Source organism: Macaca fascicularis, chromosome 17, assembly GCF_037993035.2.
Source record: "Macaca fascicularis isolate 582-1 chromosome 17, T2T-MFA8v1.1".
Classification (NCBI taxonomy): domain Eukaryota; kingdom Metazoa; phylum Chordata; class Mammalia; order Primates; family Cercopithecidae; genus Macaca; species Macaca fascicularis.
This window is the reverse complement of record NC_088391.1, coordinates 97,629,635-97,648,137: the sequence shown is the minus strand read 5'-3', so window position 1 is coordinate 97,648,137 and position 18,503 is coordinate 97,629,635. Positions and strand designations below refer to the sequence as shown.

Genomic DNA, 18,503 nt, shown 5'->3' with positions numbered 1-18,503 from the left:
ACTGAATCCTAAGACAGGAATTTGACCAACTTGAAGAAATGTGGGAGAATAGCCCAAGAGACAAGAGCTAATATTAAGAGAATGAATTGAAGACATGTAATCATAATAACAGCATTGATAATAATGATAGATAAAACTCGAACTATTATTCTGAACTAGACTCTGTTCCAAGGACTTTAAAATATTGCCATATTAAATATTCCCGACAATACAGCGAGGTAGGTGCTGTTTACCTCACTTTACACATAAGAAAACGTGGACAAATGTTAAGTAACCTGCCCAAGTTGACAAGACGCATAGGTGGTGGATGAGAAATGTGACACCAGCTGACACTCTCCAAGGCCCACACAATGTGTTTAATGAGCTACAAGTGTGACGTTCGGCATAACCACAAATTCAATGTGTATGAAGAAAGGGCACAACCAGATTGACAGACAGACTTGTATGATATATCTTGTCTTATCTTTCAAGACAAGGAGGTTGAGATTTATCCAAACATACTTGATAGAGAACCACCAAGCAATTTTAAATCAAGAGAATCAAATGTGATTTAGGAAAACTGGCCCAGCAACATACATAAATCTTTTCTTTTCTCCCAGGCTGGAGTGCAGTGGCCAGATCTCGGCTCACTGCAACCTCTGCCTCCCAGGTTCAAGCGATTTTCCTTCCTCAGCCTCCCAAGTAGCTGGGACTACAGATGCATGCCAAGGCCACTACACCCAGCTAATTTTTGTATTTTTAGTAGAGACAGGGTTTTACCTTTTTGTCCAGGCTGGTATCAAACTCCTGACCTCATGATCTGCCTGCCTCAGCCTCCCAAAGTGCTGGGATTACAGGCGTGAGCCACCTTGCCCAACCTCAGCAACATACATAAATCTTTAGATCAAAAGGGGGTGAGAAATTAGAAGGCAATTGGTATGGAGAAGTCAAGAAGTCATAAGTCTAATGCAATCTCCCAGAATTCATCAAACTAATGTGTTCTCTCTGTGTTGTTAATGAGGACTTGGGAGACAGTTTTAAGAGGGAACATCCTGGTGACTGTGAATCAGCCCAGATGAGAAATCCGGACTGGAGATCTGACAGTCGTGGGGGTTAGTGCTTGTGTTTATTAAGATCACTTAGGAGTGATAAGAAAAAACACTCATCCAGCACTTTGGGAGGCCGAGACGGGCGGATCATGAGGTCAGGAGATCGAGACCATCCTGGCTAATATGGTGAAACCCCGTCTCTACTAAAAATACAAAAAACTAGCCAGGCGAGGTGGTGGGCGCCTGTAGTCCCAGCTACTCGGGAGGCTGAGGCAGGAGAATGGCGTAAACCCGGGAGGCGGAGCTTGCAGTGAGCTGAGATCCAGCCACTGCACTCCAGCCTGGGCGACAAAGCGAGACTCCGTCTCAAAAAAAAAAAAAAAAAGAAAAAACACTCATCCTTGCTCTCATTCCCCTGCTCAAATATTTTTATGCTTTTGCTATAGACTGAATATTTGTGTCCTGCCCCCCAAATTAGTATGTTGAAATCCTAACCTCCATTGTGATGGTATTTGGAGATGGACCCATTGGTAGGCAATTAGGTGGTTAGGAATGGGATCAGTGACTTTAACAGAGACTCTGGAGTGCTCTCTTACCCCTCCCATGTACCATCTACAAACCAGGAAGTAGACCTTCACCAGATGCCAAGTCTTCCACTGCCTTGATCTTGCATTTTCCAGCCTCCAGAAATGTGAGAAATAAATTTCTATTGTTTATAAGCCACCCAGTCTATTGTATTTTTGTTATGCGCCTGAACAGACTAAGACAGAAATTGGTGCTAAGAAGTGGGGGTGTGCTCTAATAAATATCTAAAAATGTTCCAAATGTATTTGGAGCTGGGTAATGAGTAGAGGCTGGGAGATTTTTGAGGTGCCTGCTAGAAAAAGTTACGTTGCCATGAACAAACCATTAACGGTAATTCTGATAAGGGCTCAGAAAGAAAAGAAGAGAGCTGTAGAGAAAGCTTCAGTCTTCTTAGAGAATGCCTAAATAATCCTGAACAGAATGTTGGTAGAAATAGGGATGGTGAAGTTCATTCTGATGAGGTCTCAGACAGAAATGAGGAACATACAGGACAATGTAGAAAGGTGACCTTTCAGATATAGGCAAAGAACTCGGTCAAATTCTGTTCATGTTCTAGTGTTTTGTGGAAGGTAGAACTTGAAAGCAAAGAAATTGGACATTTAGCTGAAGTGATTTCTAAGCAAAGTGCTAAAGGTGCAGCTTAGCTCCGCCTGACTGCTTACAGTAAAATGCAACAAAAGAGAAATGACGTGAAGACAGAATTGGTAAGGAGAAAAAGAACAAAATTTAAAGATTTGGAAATTTCTCAGCCTATCCATTCTGTAAAATATGAGAACATTAAATGTAAAATATGAGAACATTCTGTAAAATATAAGAACTAAATCTCCAATAAAGAGATGAGTATGGATCAGCCATTAGGTGTTATTCTCTAAAACAATGGAAGAATTGCCTGGAAAGTGATTCAGAGATCCTCAGATGCTTAGAGCTGTCATTCCCATCATAGGTCCAGAGTATGGGGCCTGGGGGGTGGGAAGGTGGTTTGGAAAGCAGTTTTAAAAGAAGGAGAGAGCAGTTTCTGGTGCCTACAGGGCCTTAACACCCTACCCGGTGCCTCCTCACATCATGGGCTCTGCTCCCCACACTCTGGTGCTGTAGTCCTTGGCCACCTTAGGTATGGCTCCAGCAGGCCTCAGTGAAACAAAGGCCACAACAGCCACCCTTCTGGAGGGCCCAAGTTGCAAAAACTTGATGGCACCCACATGGTGCCATCTTCACTGACTTTCAGAGTACACGGGTCCTGGGGATGTGCTGACTACACCTAGGTGTCAAGCGATGGAGATTCCCTAAACCTCAGGGGTAGGACCCAGGCAGTGAGCTTCCCCAGGGCCATTCCACCATGCCATGGGGTGGCACTGCCACTTCAGTGGACCTGGAGGGCAGAACATTGAGCCAAAGAGGATTATTCTTCAGCCTTAGGATCTCATGGAGTGTGCCGGTAGCTGAAACTTATGTGGGCCTGTCACCCACTTCTTCCTTCCTCGTTCTCCCTTTTGGAATGGAAATGTCTGTCCTACACCAGCCCCATTGTTATATTTTGGAAGCACGTAACGTGTGGTTTCAGATTCACAATTGGAGAGAAATTTACCTGAGGATGAACTGCACCTTGAGCCTCAGCCAGATTTGTTTGAGAAGATATTTAGATAAGACTTTGGATTTTAGACTTTAGTGTTGGTGCTAGAATATGTTAAGACTTTGAGGGCTCTCAGTATGTAATGAATATATCTGCATATGTGAAGGATGTTAATTTGTGGTGGGGGCAGGGGTAGAATGGTATACACTGAATGTCTGTACCACCCCCAACAAATTCATGTATTAAAATTCTAACCCCCAGTGTGATGGTATGTGAAGGCGGGACCTCTGCTAGGTGATTAGGTCAGGAGGACTCCACCTTCAAAAAGCGACTGTAAAATCCCTTAAAAAAATAGAATTCTAAAACGGCTCATGAAAGACAGCCCAAGAGCTGCCTCATCCTCTGTGCCAGGTGAGAACTCAGGGAGAAGACAGCCCGTCTAGGAACCAGCCCTCATCTGACCTAGAGTCAGCTGGCACCTTGACCTTAGAGCCTCCAAAACTGTGAGAGATCAACTTCTGTTGCTTACGACCCATCCAGGCTATGACATTTTTGTGATAGCAGCCTGAGCAGACTGAGGTCTCTCCTCTTATTTCTGTCTCGAACACAATTATCCACCGCTTCTAAACAATCTCAGTTATTTCCCAAAGTGAAACAAAGAAACAAAAATTACTCTGACTCCGTATCCCTTTCTAGCCTTCACCTTTCTAGCCTTCTTTCCCTTCTCTGCCAAGCTGCTTCCAAGTGATAGAAGTGATATCTCCATCCCCTTCCTCCCCTCCTCACCTCCCATGCATTCTTCCTACGGGCTGCCATCTGCTTTCTGCCCCCAGGACTCCCAGAAAGACTCTGACAAAAAGCACCAAATACGTCTTTATCATCAGAGCTTGTAAACACTGCTCAGCCTTTATCTTCCTGGACCCCTCTCATCACTCAGTATTTTAGAACACTGCATGGCCAAATATCAAGGGACAGTCCCTTCTCCTTTCCAAAGTATGAGTGTATTAATTAGCCTGTGTTTTTAAGGCAATGACAGGTAGATTCTAAAGCCCCAAAGACAGCCCTCAATCAGAAGAGTTACCTTGTTTGTTTTTAACAAACAATGGAAATAAACCCATGTATTTCCTGGTAAAGATAAAACACAGTTTTCTCTGTCCTTTGGTGGTGGTGTTCCTTTCCTTGAACTATTTCATAATTTAGGCAGAGAAAAAAACTACCTGAGAAAAGGAATTCATCCACCATCAGGTGCCGTGGCCCTGGTGGATAAATGCTCTTTCCTCATGAGGTGACTGGCCTCCCTCCTTCATTTTTGAGATGACTCATAATGACAGTATGGTGTGATAACCACTTTTATGTTCTCTGGGGCTCTAAGAAGTGAGTTTCTTCTATGCTGTACTTTAGGAAAAATATTATGCAGAAACAAGCATGTAAAACATTCTCAAGACCCAAAGCAATAGGTAAGGTGACAAACATGCCTATGTTTGCAGCTTCTCACTGTGCAATTTATACATATAATCTACTCAAAATGTAATGGATTGAACCTCACAAGCCTACAATCCCCTAGCAAAAGTGTATCAACACTAGATGAAGTTTTCATATAAAAGAGACTTCGTTACATGACAAACGGCTTCCTGAGTCAAGATTTTACAAGGATTCACTGACGTAATTTCTGTGACTATTCTCTAATGATTCTTTATTTTTTTTTTCATTTTATTTGTAGGCACTCCTCTCCTTATCCTTAAAATGGGTATCCACTGTGGGTATTTTCCTTGGCCCCCTGGAATCATTTTTTCACGTTCCGCTGTGGGATCTCAGGTATTCTCAAGGTTCTGATGACATCATCTACAAACCAGAAATTCACCACCCTTCCCAGTCCCCTGTGCATGGAGCAACTACCTTTCTGGACACAGATATCTGCATGTGCCTCCCGCTCACTATCACAACTCAGCACTGCAACACAGCACTGCAACTCAACACCACAACTCAACACTGAAACTCAGCACCGCAACTCAACACATCCTCAACTGAGCTTGTGACCTACTTAATTCCTCAACCAAAAGTGTTGCCTCTTAATATTTTCCCAGCCTTGGACACGAGCACTATCAAGATGCCAGAGGCCTAAGGGTATCCCTAGATTACTCCCTCCAGGTGAACACATAGTTTCACGCATACATTCCTTGCCCCACTCCCCAGTGGCCTACTTTGCTCACAAATTTAAATTTCCCCACCCTCTTGAGATCACTTTTACTTTTTTTTTCTTTTTTTTTTTTTTGAGATGGAGTCTCACTCTGTTGCCAGGCTGGAGTGCAGTGGCGTGATCTCAGCTCACTGCAACCTCCGCCTCCCGGGTTCAAGTGATTCTCCTGCCTCAGCCTCTACAGGCGCCCGCCACCACAACCAGCTAATTTCTGTATTTTTAGTAGAGACAGGGTTTCACCATGTTGGCCAGTATGGTCTCGATCTCTTGACCTTGTGATCCGCCCTCCTCAGCCTCCCAAAGTGCTGGAATTACAGGAGTGAGCCACCGCGCCCCACCTCCACTTTGGACTCTAAAATCAGAGAGCCAGGAAAGGCACCTAAGATCCTTATCCTATGCACTCTCCGAGGAGAACAAGAACCATGTTCTCAAAAATATTCAAGACAACGTTTTTGTAGCCTTTCGTCTGGAATTACTATGTAAAGAAAGTTGTGAACAAAAATCCTTGGATCCAGTTCTTATAATCTGTTGATATTGGCCAAGGTTTATAAAAGATTGAAACTATGACCTAAGAACAAAGTAAGTGAGAAATATGACACCATGAATATCCATTAGAGAATAAATACTGAAATTCATAATTAACATAGTAACATACCTTCCGCATGGCCCACCTGCCTCTATTAATAATCTGATCAAATCTGTAAGCTGCAGTATCAATCACTTCGTCAAGTGGGTGAGGGGGAATAAACGTCTCCCAGGATGCATCGCATTTCCCCATATTCATCCTGAAGCGGAACCTATCTGGGACATGTCCCAGTATCTATTCATGTCGAATTAAATGATCAGCTCATCCATTTTAATTCCTGATATGTATTCACTAGAAGATAAGTTCCCCCCGCCCCCCACCAACACACACACACAAAAAGGAGAACAGTGGAACTGAAGGCTGCCTCCCATCCAGGCTGCTCGCTGGGAAGATACAGTTGCATACGCAGTACCTGCGGCCTTCTGTTTCCAAATTAGTAAAACAGAAGTGCATATGTCTGTAGCTTCCTCTATCTGAAAGCCTTGTTTTAAGTAATTAATTAATTCAATTAATTCTAAACTATGGAAATGATTTAATGAAGTTCAAACTCTAAGAGGACTGCCCACTGCAGATGCAAATGAACAAGACTGGGTTTTTAAATGATCAAAATCATTCATTCACTCAGATCTATGTATTGGTCATCAATTTCCACAGGTGGAAATGATTCATGCTGACATGTACAGCTCTGCAGTAGAAATTGAGTTTCTTCTCTGTAGATTCCTGTTTTGACATCGAGTTCCCTTGATAAAGTCTCCATAAAATTTACATCATTCTCCGTATGACCTCTGAAATCTTCGGGAAAATAAAAAAAATAATAAATAATAAATAAAAAAGAAGAAGAAGAAGAACCCCTCCAAAAAAAATCTAAAGCGTCTTTTACATATAGATTTCTCCGTGGGGTTGTAGCTGTGGTTGTGGAACTGGCTTCATCTGTCAACTATTTACTGCAGGAGGTTTTCTAATTGATAATGAGCTCCTCGGGGGAACATGATTTCAGAGTGTAAATTAATAATCATTTTCAAACGATGGTGCCTGATTTTTAATAATGTTATCCAGTACATTTTGTGTTATATTTTGCAATAAACTAGTCCTAGCAAGACAAATTTACAATAAGAAAAAAATTTGGAGTCTGATGGTACATATCTAAACAAATCAATAATTGCAGCGGCCTACTTTTTAAAAATGTAAAACACCCACATGTGCTGTCTCAGTCAGTTTGCTGAGTTTAAATTATTTCAAGCTGAGTGTTGGGTATAGGTAGGACAGGTGTCTCTTAAATCCCAGCTCACTGGGCACATGCTGACGTTTGCCAAAAAGCTTATGGGTGTTCAGCAAAACTCAAAATAGTAACATAAACATGGACTACTTTTTAGAAAGAGCCCTTTCATTCTTCTGGTTCATCCCGAATGGGTTCTCAGTTTTTCCTGTAACCTACTTTTAGGGTGGTAGGTAATACAGTGGTGATAAAGCTTTGTATTAATAAATAATTCAGTAGCCAGAGAGTGTAAAAACATCATTTGTATTGTAGCTGAGTGTTTTGTTTTCTAATTATGAAGCGACTGGAAGGCCTGGTGCTCCAGGGCTGTGTGATTTCACCAGTGTTGTTCCTCGGTTCCCCATTGTCGCCCTTGAAAAGAACATTCCCACAGAGCAGGCTCTAAAGACAATAAACATCGTGAGTAAAAAGAAATGACATAACATTCAGCGGTGATAAGGGGAGCTTTTCCCAGGGGCTGCGTGGGACTGCGGTGGGAGGGCCTGGGGAGACTGCTGTCTGCACTGGGGCCTGGAAGGAAGCGTCCACACAGGCGGGTTGCTGGGGCCCTTGTGTAGTCTCAGCACAAAGGGCCCAGAAGTGGGCAGGTCCCTCCCTGCCTCTGTGAAAATCAATCTAAGGAAGTCTGATGCCATGGAACGGTTTCCTGTCCGCTGTGTGGGAAATCTGACTGAGTGCAAACGGCCGGCAACAATGGGACAATATCTTATAATAAACAGGAAAAATAGCATTGGCCACGGAAATCAATCGCTGGGATTCATGAGGCATTCATAAGATTGACAAGTGAATAAATTAAAACCCAAAGGTTAGGAGGCTGAAAGAGAAGTTAATTTTATGTCTGCCCTGGAGCTCCCCTTTTCAGACTCAAATTAAGACTGTGTATAATAAAATGAACATAAAGTCTTAGGTTTACCAAAAAGGCTCCGTTAAGACCTACATCGTCAGAAAACCAGAGATTCTTTTATCAGCTTCCCCATGCATGGATGGTCGCTGCTCATACTGCATTAACAGCTCCCTCAACAGCGTGACCAAAGACTTATTTAAACGAGTTTCTGGCTTTAAATAAACCTGCTCTCGGCAACCAACTGTTCATCCAGGAAGTGATGTGACACTCCAATACACTGAGGTTTACTCAACCAGAACCCAATGAAGATGTGTGCAACCCAGCTATTTAATTTGAAGAACCCAAGGAAAAGCCACCTCAGGTTCCTCCAAACCCCAAAATAATTATACGCAACAGAACACAACTAACTCTACCACAGACATCCCTTAAATAAACAATGATCCGTCCATTTCCATGCCACAGTTGCCGCCCTTTGAAAAAACGTTTTCAAGTTTGGAGTTTTTAAATGATACAATTAATTAGAATTCACTGCTGAACCTCGGATTTGCAATAAAGTGTTCGACACAGCAACTTCTTTCTCCTGCTTACTAATAAAGGCATTGTTCTGTAGTTGAAGCAATAGGCTAAGGATTTTGAGACAATTAATTCCAATCCAGGATTTGCAAGTGACTTTCACTTGAGCACAGTTCCTTTGACGATTACGCATTAATCTACTCTACAATTTAGGGACATTAAGTTATTAGAAAGCATTAAATGATCAGGTGATTGTTGCTTGTGAGCAATTTATGTAACCTAGTAATTTGGACGCTATATCTCAAGTATGTCTGGTAACATTTTGTTTGGACTTTAAAGATACTTCACTGCATTATTTGTTTTGCTCTTGGAGTTAGAACTAAGATGGTTGCTTTACATATCAAGGATTGCCGATAGAGCCTAATATTTTGGAAAGTAGTATGATTTAGTCTTTAAAAATATGCATTAACCAAAGAATTTCTAGTCTCATAAGGATCGTCTCAAAGCACATTAAAGCAGAAGGGATACCAGAGAGCCAAACTCTGGTTTTACTCTCACAATAAAATTTTCACTCTTTTAGGAGACTATATAAAGGTTAAGAAATAATATCCCCCTTCAGTCTGTTTATTATTTTAAGTTTGGTACTCTCCCTACCTTTTTTTTTTTTTTTTTTTTTTTTTTTTTTTTTTAAATAAGATTCGCCCGAGAGGGAAAAAAAAGCCAAATCTAAGGCTGTGTTTAAATTAATCCAAGTTCACAGAACCACCCGCTCGAGCAGCTGCGAACGCGGCGCAGCGGCCAGTAGGGGGCAGTGCGTCCCAGCGCAACCCTCGCCTGCCGGCCCAGCCTCGGCTCCCCACCGGCAGAGGAAGGAAGTTTCACCGTGAACCGATTCCTCACCAAAGAAACAAAAACTGGTGGCATCGAGACGCGCGGGAGGACTTCAAGGCCTCCGGGGACACCTGCAGTGGCTGGGGATGTGCCTAAGGGAGCCCAGGCTGCACCGGCAGGGCTCCATTTTGTCTTTGAGCCAAAAAGCCACCGACTTCTTCCTCTAGGGTTTTGCTTCCTGTAGGTTCGGTCCCAGCGCGCGGCAGAAACGTCAGGGGCCGCTCTTGGCTGGGTGGCGACCCTGATTCCCGCACGGAGACCCCCTCGGGGGCCCCCCGGCCCCGTCTTCATCCCCTTCTCTGCGCCCCTGCGCTCTGTGCCCTGCCCCTTGTTCCCGTTTCCGTCCCTGTTCCCGTCCCCTTCCTCTGCCCTGCGCCCTGTCCTCGTTCCCTTCCTCGTCCTCCCCCCGCCAGGCCTCTCCCAACGTCCAAGGTCCTCCCGGGCTGCGCCCCGAACCTGCCCGGGTGTCCGCGCCTCAGGACCTGCCCCGCACCCCCGACCCCGGCCCCGCGTGTCCTCCTCCGCCCTTCGCCAGCTTCCTTCTACTGGCCTCGGCCACTGTGCCTTTCTGTGTGCTGGGATTCCTAGAACATTCTGAGGGATGGAAATGGGGAGGGTAGGAAAGCCCTGAACACCCCCTCCCCCAATCCAAACGTCCTCAGGGAGGTCCCTGGGGCCCTCTCGTCTTTTAATGAGTTCACTGGAATTAAAACAGTGGCTCAGGCAACTCCTCCCGCACCCTGGGCCAGGTCTGCGGGACCCCCATGGCCGCTGCGGCCACCGCATCCCGTTCCCCTCAAACTCCCTGGACCGGGACTCGAACCCAGCGCGGTGGCATCCACGGCCGCCGCCTCTTTCAGCGCTGCCTCCCGCCCGCTTGCTGAATAGTCTCATTTCTTATTGTCCACCGGTTTCTTTTTTTTTTTTTTTTTTTTTTTTTTTTTTAATCATTTCCTTAAGAAAACAAAGCAAAAGACAAAGGCACAGGCTATTAAGTAATTACTAGAAAAGGGATGGCTGTGCTGGGGAGCACCCAGCCCACGGAGGCCTCCTGCATTTTCCAGAACTCCAGGGGCACTTCACTTGGGTCAGACTTGGGTAGTTTGGGTCATGAGTGAGCTCACTTTTAAAAATTCATTGTATTGTGGAAAAAACAAACAAACAAACATTCCGTTTCTCAGCAGCTTCATCTCCCACTGAAAACGACATGAACTGTAAGTGCTTCACTTAAAAGCGTTCCCTTCCCTCTCAAAAAACACAGCGCTTTTCCCTTTCAATAAGGAATGTGAGTTTGCTGCATGGCATGTTGGTTTGTGCTGAAAGACGAACTAGAGTTGAACTAGAGTCGAACTAGAGTCGGCACTTTCAAATATTTAAAATTAGAAAAGAATGAAATTAAGAATGCACATTTTGAAAAGAAGTGATGGTATTGCTGCTCGGGTTATGCCTGTGCAATTTTAAAGGAAATATTTTTAAGTTAAATAAGGATCATACGATTGCTAAGAGTAACACACAAGTAACACATTTCCCCACGGCCCACTCTCCCATTCGGCTGAACTTGACTCAGCCATTGCAGAAAGATTTCGTCTGGAAAAGGAGATTCCACAGTTTGCCCCCTGAACAACCCTGCCTTTTGTTAGGGGTTGGGGGGGCGGGGGGAATCATCTGTTGACAATGCATTTCTTCTCTTCATCCTCAAAATGAGGAGCTTAAGTTCCTTCTCAACTGTATCCAACGTGATTTTGAAAACCATCAGGTCACTCTCAGCATTTTCTATGCCAGTCAAAATCCAGAGGCCTGGTTATTTTATTTTAGTTTTTAAAAATTTCAACACTGAAATTATTTTCATTGATCTCTGAAAACATGCTGGTTCTCAATATTGAAATGAAGATTTTTGTGGGCAAAGGCCTTAAGAAGTGTCTGGTACTGGTGCACAAAATTGACCTGAAGCCAGCCTCCCAGAGATTCATAGCAACAGAATCTCTGGCAAGCCTTCCCCCTTCATTTCTGAAACACTCCCCATTGATGGCAAAGTCACCATCTCCGGAGGAGTTTCATTCTATTTTTAGATAGAATACAGGTTATATTAAACCGAACTTTGTTCATAATTTGTTTTCATCGGTTGTGATTCTAACTTCTGCGCACAAAATGAAAAAAAAAAAAATTCAAACTTTCTTCCACAATTGTATTTTGAAGAAAGCGCTGTCTTGAAAATTCTCTAGGCTAAACAGCGCGGGGGGGGCTCTTTCTGTTATTTCGCCTGTCACAGCGTAGCAGATGCCCCACCATCCTGGTCTCCTCGCTCAGGACGTGTTTCTAACAGCGCTGGAACCTGACCCCGACCTACTGGGTGTAGCCTGGCCCCAACCGTGCCCATTTCCAGAGCCCAGAAAGCTGCATTTTACAAAATAGCCCAAGTACTTTTTTTTTTTTTTTTTTGAGACGGAGTCTCGCTGTGTCTCCCAGGCTGGAGTGCAGTGGTGCGATCTCGGCTCACTGCAAGCTCCGCCTCCCGGGTTCACGCCATTCTCCCGCCTCAGCCTTCGAGTAGCTGGGACTACAGGCGCCCACAACCGCGCCCGGCTAATTTTTTGTATTTTTAGTAGAGACGGGGTTTCACCGTGTTAGCCAGGATGGTCTTGATCTCCTGACCTCGTGATCCGCCCGTCTCGGCCTCCCAAAGTGCTGGGATTACAGGCTTGAGCCACCGCGCCCGGCCCAAAATAGCCCAAGTATTCCTCGACCCGTATTTTGAGAAACATTTCCTTAGGGGCTCTATTTGTTTTAATGTGGCCTCAGCTGTCACTCGCCTTTTTCCCTCCACATTATAAGACTTATATTGATACTGCAGTCAACCTAAACAAACAAATAAGCCTTGTCACATGAACTCCTAGGAGTCCCTTCCTGACTCTACAGTTGCATAATTGAGTTTTAAGGCTGGAATGCAAAAGAATGCATTTACCTCTGTGTAGCATTGACAAAGTACAGTAAGCCCAGTTACATTTAAATTTCAGACAAACAATTTTTAGTGGGACATATTTGTACCAAAACATTAATCATTATCTATCTGAAATTCACATATAATTAAGTGTTCCTTAATGTTATTTGTTAAATCTGATAATCCTGTCCCTACTAAATCACTTCGATTAGATTTAATTTTTCCAGTCATACCTGGTTGGTTGGTTGTTTTCCAGACAGGGTCTCGCTCTGTCACCCAGGCTGGAGTACAGTGATGCAATCATGGTTTGCTGCAACCTCGACCTCCCAAGCTCAAGCTATCCTCCCACCTCAGCCTCCTGAGCAGATGGGACAACAGGTGTGCACCACCACGCCTGGCTAATTCTTTGTGGTTTTGTAGAGACAGGGTTTCTGCCATGTTGCCCAGGCTGGTCTCTAACCTCTGGACTCAAGCAATCAGCCCCCCTCGTTCTCCCAAAGTGCTGGAATTTCAGGCATGAGCCACTGCACCTGGCCAGTCATGCCTGTTATGACCATTTTAGATCCTAATTCTGTCCTCAGATATTTTTAGGACTCACAAATACTGCTCCTATTTCTGACTGTCAAGTTATCCTGTTAATGTAAATTCCCAAGAACAAGCTCATTGTTGATGTTTGTTCGCCCATTGTACAAAGAGATCCAGGTGCTATATCTCACACAGGTGATCATATACACAATTTCTGTCTTTCTTCATTATATTCAGCCTTCCTCAAAGTCTATGATAGCTACTTTGTTTTCAGATGTAAAATAAATAAAGCAAACAGCTTAGAATTGGAGGACCTGGGTTCAAATACTGGTTCAGCCATTTATGAGCTCTGCAACCTCAAGCAAATTAATAGACTTCTCCAAACTTCAGTTTCCTCACATGTGAACTGGGGATACTTAGGGTCATTATGAGAAGTTGATGACATGACACAGATGAAAGTCTCAAGCCTTATGCTTAGTGATTAATCATTCCATACCAAAAAAAATAATTCTTCATTCATGAATTGGTTAACTAGTTATGAGAGTCTCAAATTTAAATTGGTAGAAATGAGTGCATGGATTGCTTCTCACCTCTCTTGAAGTCCATCAGACTTTTTATACAAATAGCAAATACTTTTATAAAAAGAAGTAAGTCCGTAGCTCTGAAGAAGAGGCCATTGACAGATAGGAGTTTTCAGTGAATTGTTGGGAAAGGGAAAGCAAAGGAAGCCTATAGGCTTGTGAAGCACATACAAGGAACACAGTCCAGAGCACACAGCTCTGGAAAGGGGCTTCAGGAAGGGGGCAGCAGTCCTGTGCGTCTCCACCGAGAGGCTGTGGGACAGCAGAGAAAACCAGATCCAGGAGAGAATGAGAGAAAACAAGAGGGCCAGCAATAGGGCAAGTCCACGAACATTCATTTCCCTGAAGGTCTTTAGTGCATAGACAACTGGGGATTTATTTCCAGTGGAACAACAAAATAGGAAAAACAATGGGGGTGCTGGCAGTCCAGGGTCAAGCTCTTCTTGTTCTCACCTTTTCTCTTGGATGGGGGAGAGGAGCTTGCAGCTGATAGTAGGCACTCTGCCCATTCACCCTGACCAGAAGCCAGCTAGGAAATAGGCTATGCCCACATTTAAGAGGCTCCATGAGTCTACCCCAGGAAAAAGAGAAGCAGGAAATGATCGCGTGTGGTGAGGGGTAGGCAGTGGGTGGTGCTCTCTCACACTCCAGAGAGACGGTCCCAACCAGCTTCCCCATCCTTCAGTCCTTTAAAAGAGCCAATTTCAATGAAGGGCCTTGTCAAGGTGAAACATCAAGATCAAGGAAAAAGAAAGAAAAGAAAAATGAGCCCAGAAAGAAACAGGCATTTAGAGAATAAAGAGACTTTGAAAAAGAAATCTTCTCATTGATAGAGAGATTTGAGAAAATGCTGTATTTATAAAATAGAATGCAATGAAAAAAATCATAATCATAAAATAACTGAGGCGTTATATATGATTAATGAAATTGAAAAAAAAATACATCAATGAAAAGGGAAAGAAGTCCAGGACATCTTCAAGGACATGGAATAAAATAACAGAAAGAGAAAACAGAAAATATGAAGGATAGACAAGTGCAGGAGGTCTAATATTCCAATAAGAGGAGTGTCATAAACCAGGAAAAGGAAGAAAAGAGATTCCAAAAACACAATGGAAAAATAATTTCCCAAACCTGAAAAATGTCATTTGTCCTCAGATCAAGAGAGACTTGCCAAAGTCACAAAGCTAAAGAATGATTAAGCTGGGACTTGACCCCAGGCAATATGGCTCTTGAGTCTGTGCTCTTAAGCACTGTGTTCTGTTCCCCTTCTATAGTGAACTCTGCTTCTGTTCATAATGATTTCTGTGGAATGGGAATATATTTAGAAGCTATTTTAAATGATCCTGGAGAAAAAGGAATTAAATGCATTCCAGAGAAAAAGAATAGGATGGCAGAAGGTAGAGTCCAGAGAATAAACAGAGGAGTTTCCCTAATTATGTAAGGGGGAAGCACAAAGAGAGTGAACAGTACTGAAAGTTCTGTGTTTTTCAGAAGATGACAGAACTCCTATCCAATGCCTACCTCTTTTTTTGTAAAATGGGAAATGAGGACAGCAACCAAGTGTCCCTAACTGTGCCCAGGAAAGTGCTCAGAGATTTATGGAAACTGGAAATTGTTTGAAATCATTCTTGTGTAGAGTGGAGTAATAGTTAACTAAAGAAATCTCTAGTAGGATTGAAGTAGCACTGCTTTTAGTGACTGTTTTTTGTTTTGTTTTGTTTTTAGTGGAGTCTCACTCTGTCTCCCAGGCTTGAGTGCAGTGGCGTGGTCTCGGCTCACTGCAACATCCGCCTCCTGGGTTCCCGCGATTCTCCTGCCTCAGCCTCCAGAGCAGCTGGGACTACAGAAGCCCACCACCACATCGGGCTCATTTTTGTATTTTTAGTAGAGATGGTGTTTCACCATGTTGGCCAGGTTGGTCTCAAACTCCTGACCTCATTATCTGCCCCCCTCGGCCTCCCAAAGTGCTGGGATTACAGGCGTGAGCCACTGTACCTGGCCATTTAGTGATGAATTTAAGGTAGATCCTTTCTCTCCTGATATGTAGCATCCTCCAGAAGAACTCAGCTAATTAGGGGCAGTCAAAGAAGAACGATAGTTGGGTCCTTCTAAGGTGGATTTTTGTCAGACCAGTTTGGGGAAAAGAAACCACACACAAACTAAGGGGCAAGAGGGCTTTGGGTATTGACAAGATTTGATAAAAAGATGAATCATTACGTTCTAGCTCCATGAGTAGGGAAGTGAAGAAAGGAGAAGGCTGATAGAGAAAAAAAAAAATAGATGTGGGTAGAAGGCTTGGCAAGATGGAAGAACTGTCATGGTGGAAATAATTTCACAAGTTAGCAGGAGATAGAGAAAATTCATGGTTGAAAGTCACTGCTCTAATCATGACTTTGGAGGTGTTTCTAGTTATGACTCATAACAAGCTTGTCAGCATGACTGCAGGAGTGACAAGCTAAAGCAAAGTAGAAGTCCACAGAGGGAGGGCCAGGGATAGACCTACCCACAGGGGTGAGAAGTCACCTGCACTGATGAGAGGACTTGGGGAAAAGAAAAAGACTGTTAAGTTGTGTGCAAAATTCATATTTTGATGGTCAGAAGGTAGACGATAGCAACGGAGGGAGAGATGGTTATTAGTGTGAAATGTCTTGAGCATCAGAAGACTAGGGGTTTTGTTGTTCAATTTTCTTTTTTACAAAAGGAGAAGTGAAGGGGTTATGTTCTGAAGCAGCAATGAGGATCCAGGAAGAAACCAATGCCATTCTCTGTCCCTGAAATACATGAAGTGCAAGAAATATACAGCAGCTATTGATGGGCATCTGGGAAAGTTATGGTCCCAGCAGAGAGCCAGGTAACGATGCAAGAAACTGGAGGGAACACTAGGAGAAGAGATTGATGGCACGAGGGCATTTGCGATAGAGAATGCTTTTGATGATGGGTAGAGGTGGAGGGCTGGAGACCACGGAAGTGATGTTGACTAATGAAAGAGGCACAGCCGTGAGTAGATGGCCAGGGCTTCACTGTAGGTACTGAGTGATGAAGACAGGGAAATGATGTGCAGTCGGTTTCGCTTTCAACCTACTTTGACTGGAGTGGATTCTTGAGTTGGGTATGTCTTTTAGTTGCAGAGCAAAGGCATGCTTTCATGATATGGCTTGGCTCTGTGTCCCCATCCAAATCTCACCTCGAATTGTAATCCCCACATGTCAAGGGAGGGACCTAGTGGGAGGTAATTGACTCATGGAGGCAGTTTCCCTCATGTTGTTCTCAGGATAGTGAGCAAGTTCTCACGAGAGCTGACGGTTTAAAAGTGGCAGTTTCTTCTGCATTCTCTCTCTCTTCTGGTACCACGTAAGATGTGCCTGGCTTCCTCTTTGCCTTCTGCTATGATTAAGTAAGTTTCCTGAGGCCTCCGCAGCCATGTGGAACTGCTAGTCGATTAAACTTTTTTTGTTTATAAAGTACCCAGTCTCAGGTAGTATCTTTATAGCAGTGTGAGAACAAATTAATTCATTCCATCTATAATGCACTGAATTAATACAACTCCCAAATTTGTGGAGTGTTATATGATGAGATTTTATTTTATTCCAAGGTAAATAAAATAATAATGGCGAGGGGGAGAAAGGATTTGGAAAAGCCTCACATGGAGAAATAGAAAGTCAGCTGAAGAAATCAGTGATTCGGATTGTCCAAGTAAAAGGAAAGGAATTGTATCAAAACAACTGTGTTCGGGAGAAGTCAGGAACTGTCTATTAAAATGATGAAGAGCAGAAAGTATGTTATGTATTTTAAATGATGACAGCAAACTAACGGGAAAGTCAAAGGCAATGATCAACAGAACAGTCTACCTTTTGATGTCGAGATGTGAGGGATGGTAATAAATGCACGTGGTATTTTTGTTTCATTGGAAGTCTCATCCAATGGAATCAGAGATTTAAATTTAAGACAGTGACATAAAGATAATCATGAAAATGATGATTTGTTTCAAATATGTCTCACAAGGAAACTCAAAGTCAAAAGTGATTCGAAGATTAGGAAGTCTGAAAAAAAAAAGCAGACTCAAGAAACCATGCAGGATGAAGGAGTCAATAGATATCTCTGTGGAGAGGACTTTTCTATAATAGCCCTATTTTATCAGCATTATGCTTAAGAAAATTAGCCAACATCCAAACATTAGTATCAGAAAAACAATCAGGCGATGCAGCAGAAGCCATTGTGGTATTTACAAAGACCCATAAATATCCCCAAGTGCTATTAGTATGACAGCGTAGGTGATGAGCACAGGTTATTCTGACGAAGAGACGCACATTCCAGACACGCAGAGTTGGTTCCAGAATATATCATCAGGGGACACCAGATGACATTGGAGACATGGGCCTCAAAACAATAGTGAACAAGTCATAAGGAAGATGAAGGATAATTAAAGTGAATGGCCAAAGGTGCCAGAGGGCACAGAGGGGTTCACCAGGGCTAGGGGAAGAAAGGAATGACAACATTGCTTTAGAGATGTGCGTAGGTCACTGCAGACAATGCAAGGACACAGAGAGGAACCAGACAAATTATGATGCATAGCAAATCAATTCCGAGTTATGCAATAATGGAGATAAAGTGCCTGAAACAAGATTTATAATTATCAGCAATGCTAACAACAAACTGTAGCAATTGTCAGGGCTTTGTCCTAAGGGAAACAAGAATTTACAAATATACATTAAACCAAGTCAGAATAAAAAAGAGCAACCGCAGTTACACTGACTTCAATAAATTGTACCAAATGCCAACTAGGTCCCAGGAACTGGGCTGGGAATTAGGGTTACACAGGCACACGGGAGACCCTGAGAAGCATGCATGTAGTCAGGAAGAGGGATTGTGAAAATATCTAATTGTTAAACAACTTACAAGCAATTGTGTGCAGTAGGTACAGAGCACAGTCATGTTATCATGGAAAGTTACAGCCAGGGAATTTTTCCAT

The 18,503-nt window shown here is 43.3% G+C and overlaps 1 protein-coding gene and 1 long non-coding RNA gene across 2 annotated transcripts in view; both read right to left on the bottom strand.

Moving 5' to 3' along the window:
* The window catches only part of LOC141408908 (uncharacterized), a 153,050-nt gene that overhangs the window by 73,740 nt on the left and 60,807 nt on the right, over window positions 1–18,503 (bottom strand). The window lies entirely within an intron of this gene.
* On the bottom strand, window positions 7,470–10,382 carry LOC135968148 (uncharacterized). Its single transcript, XM_065533478.1, has 2 exons — window positions 9,500–10,382; window positions 7,470–7,623 (listed from the first exon to the last, which is right to left on the bottom strand). Exons 1-2 carry the CDS (start codon window positions 10,274–10,276, stop codon window positions 7,480–7,482), a joined length of 921 nt encoding a protein of 306 aa, XP_065389550.1. The 5' UTR covers window positions 10,277–10,382; the 3' UTR covers window positions 7,470–7,479.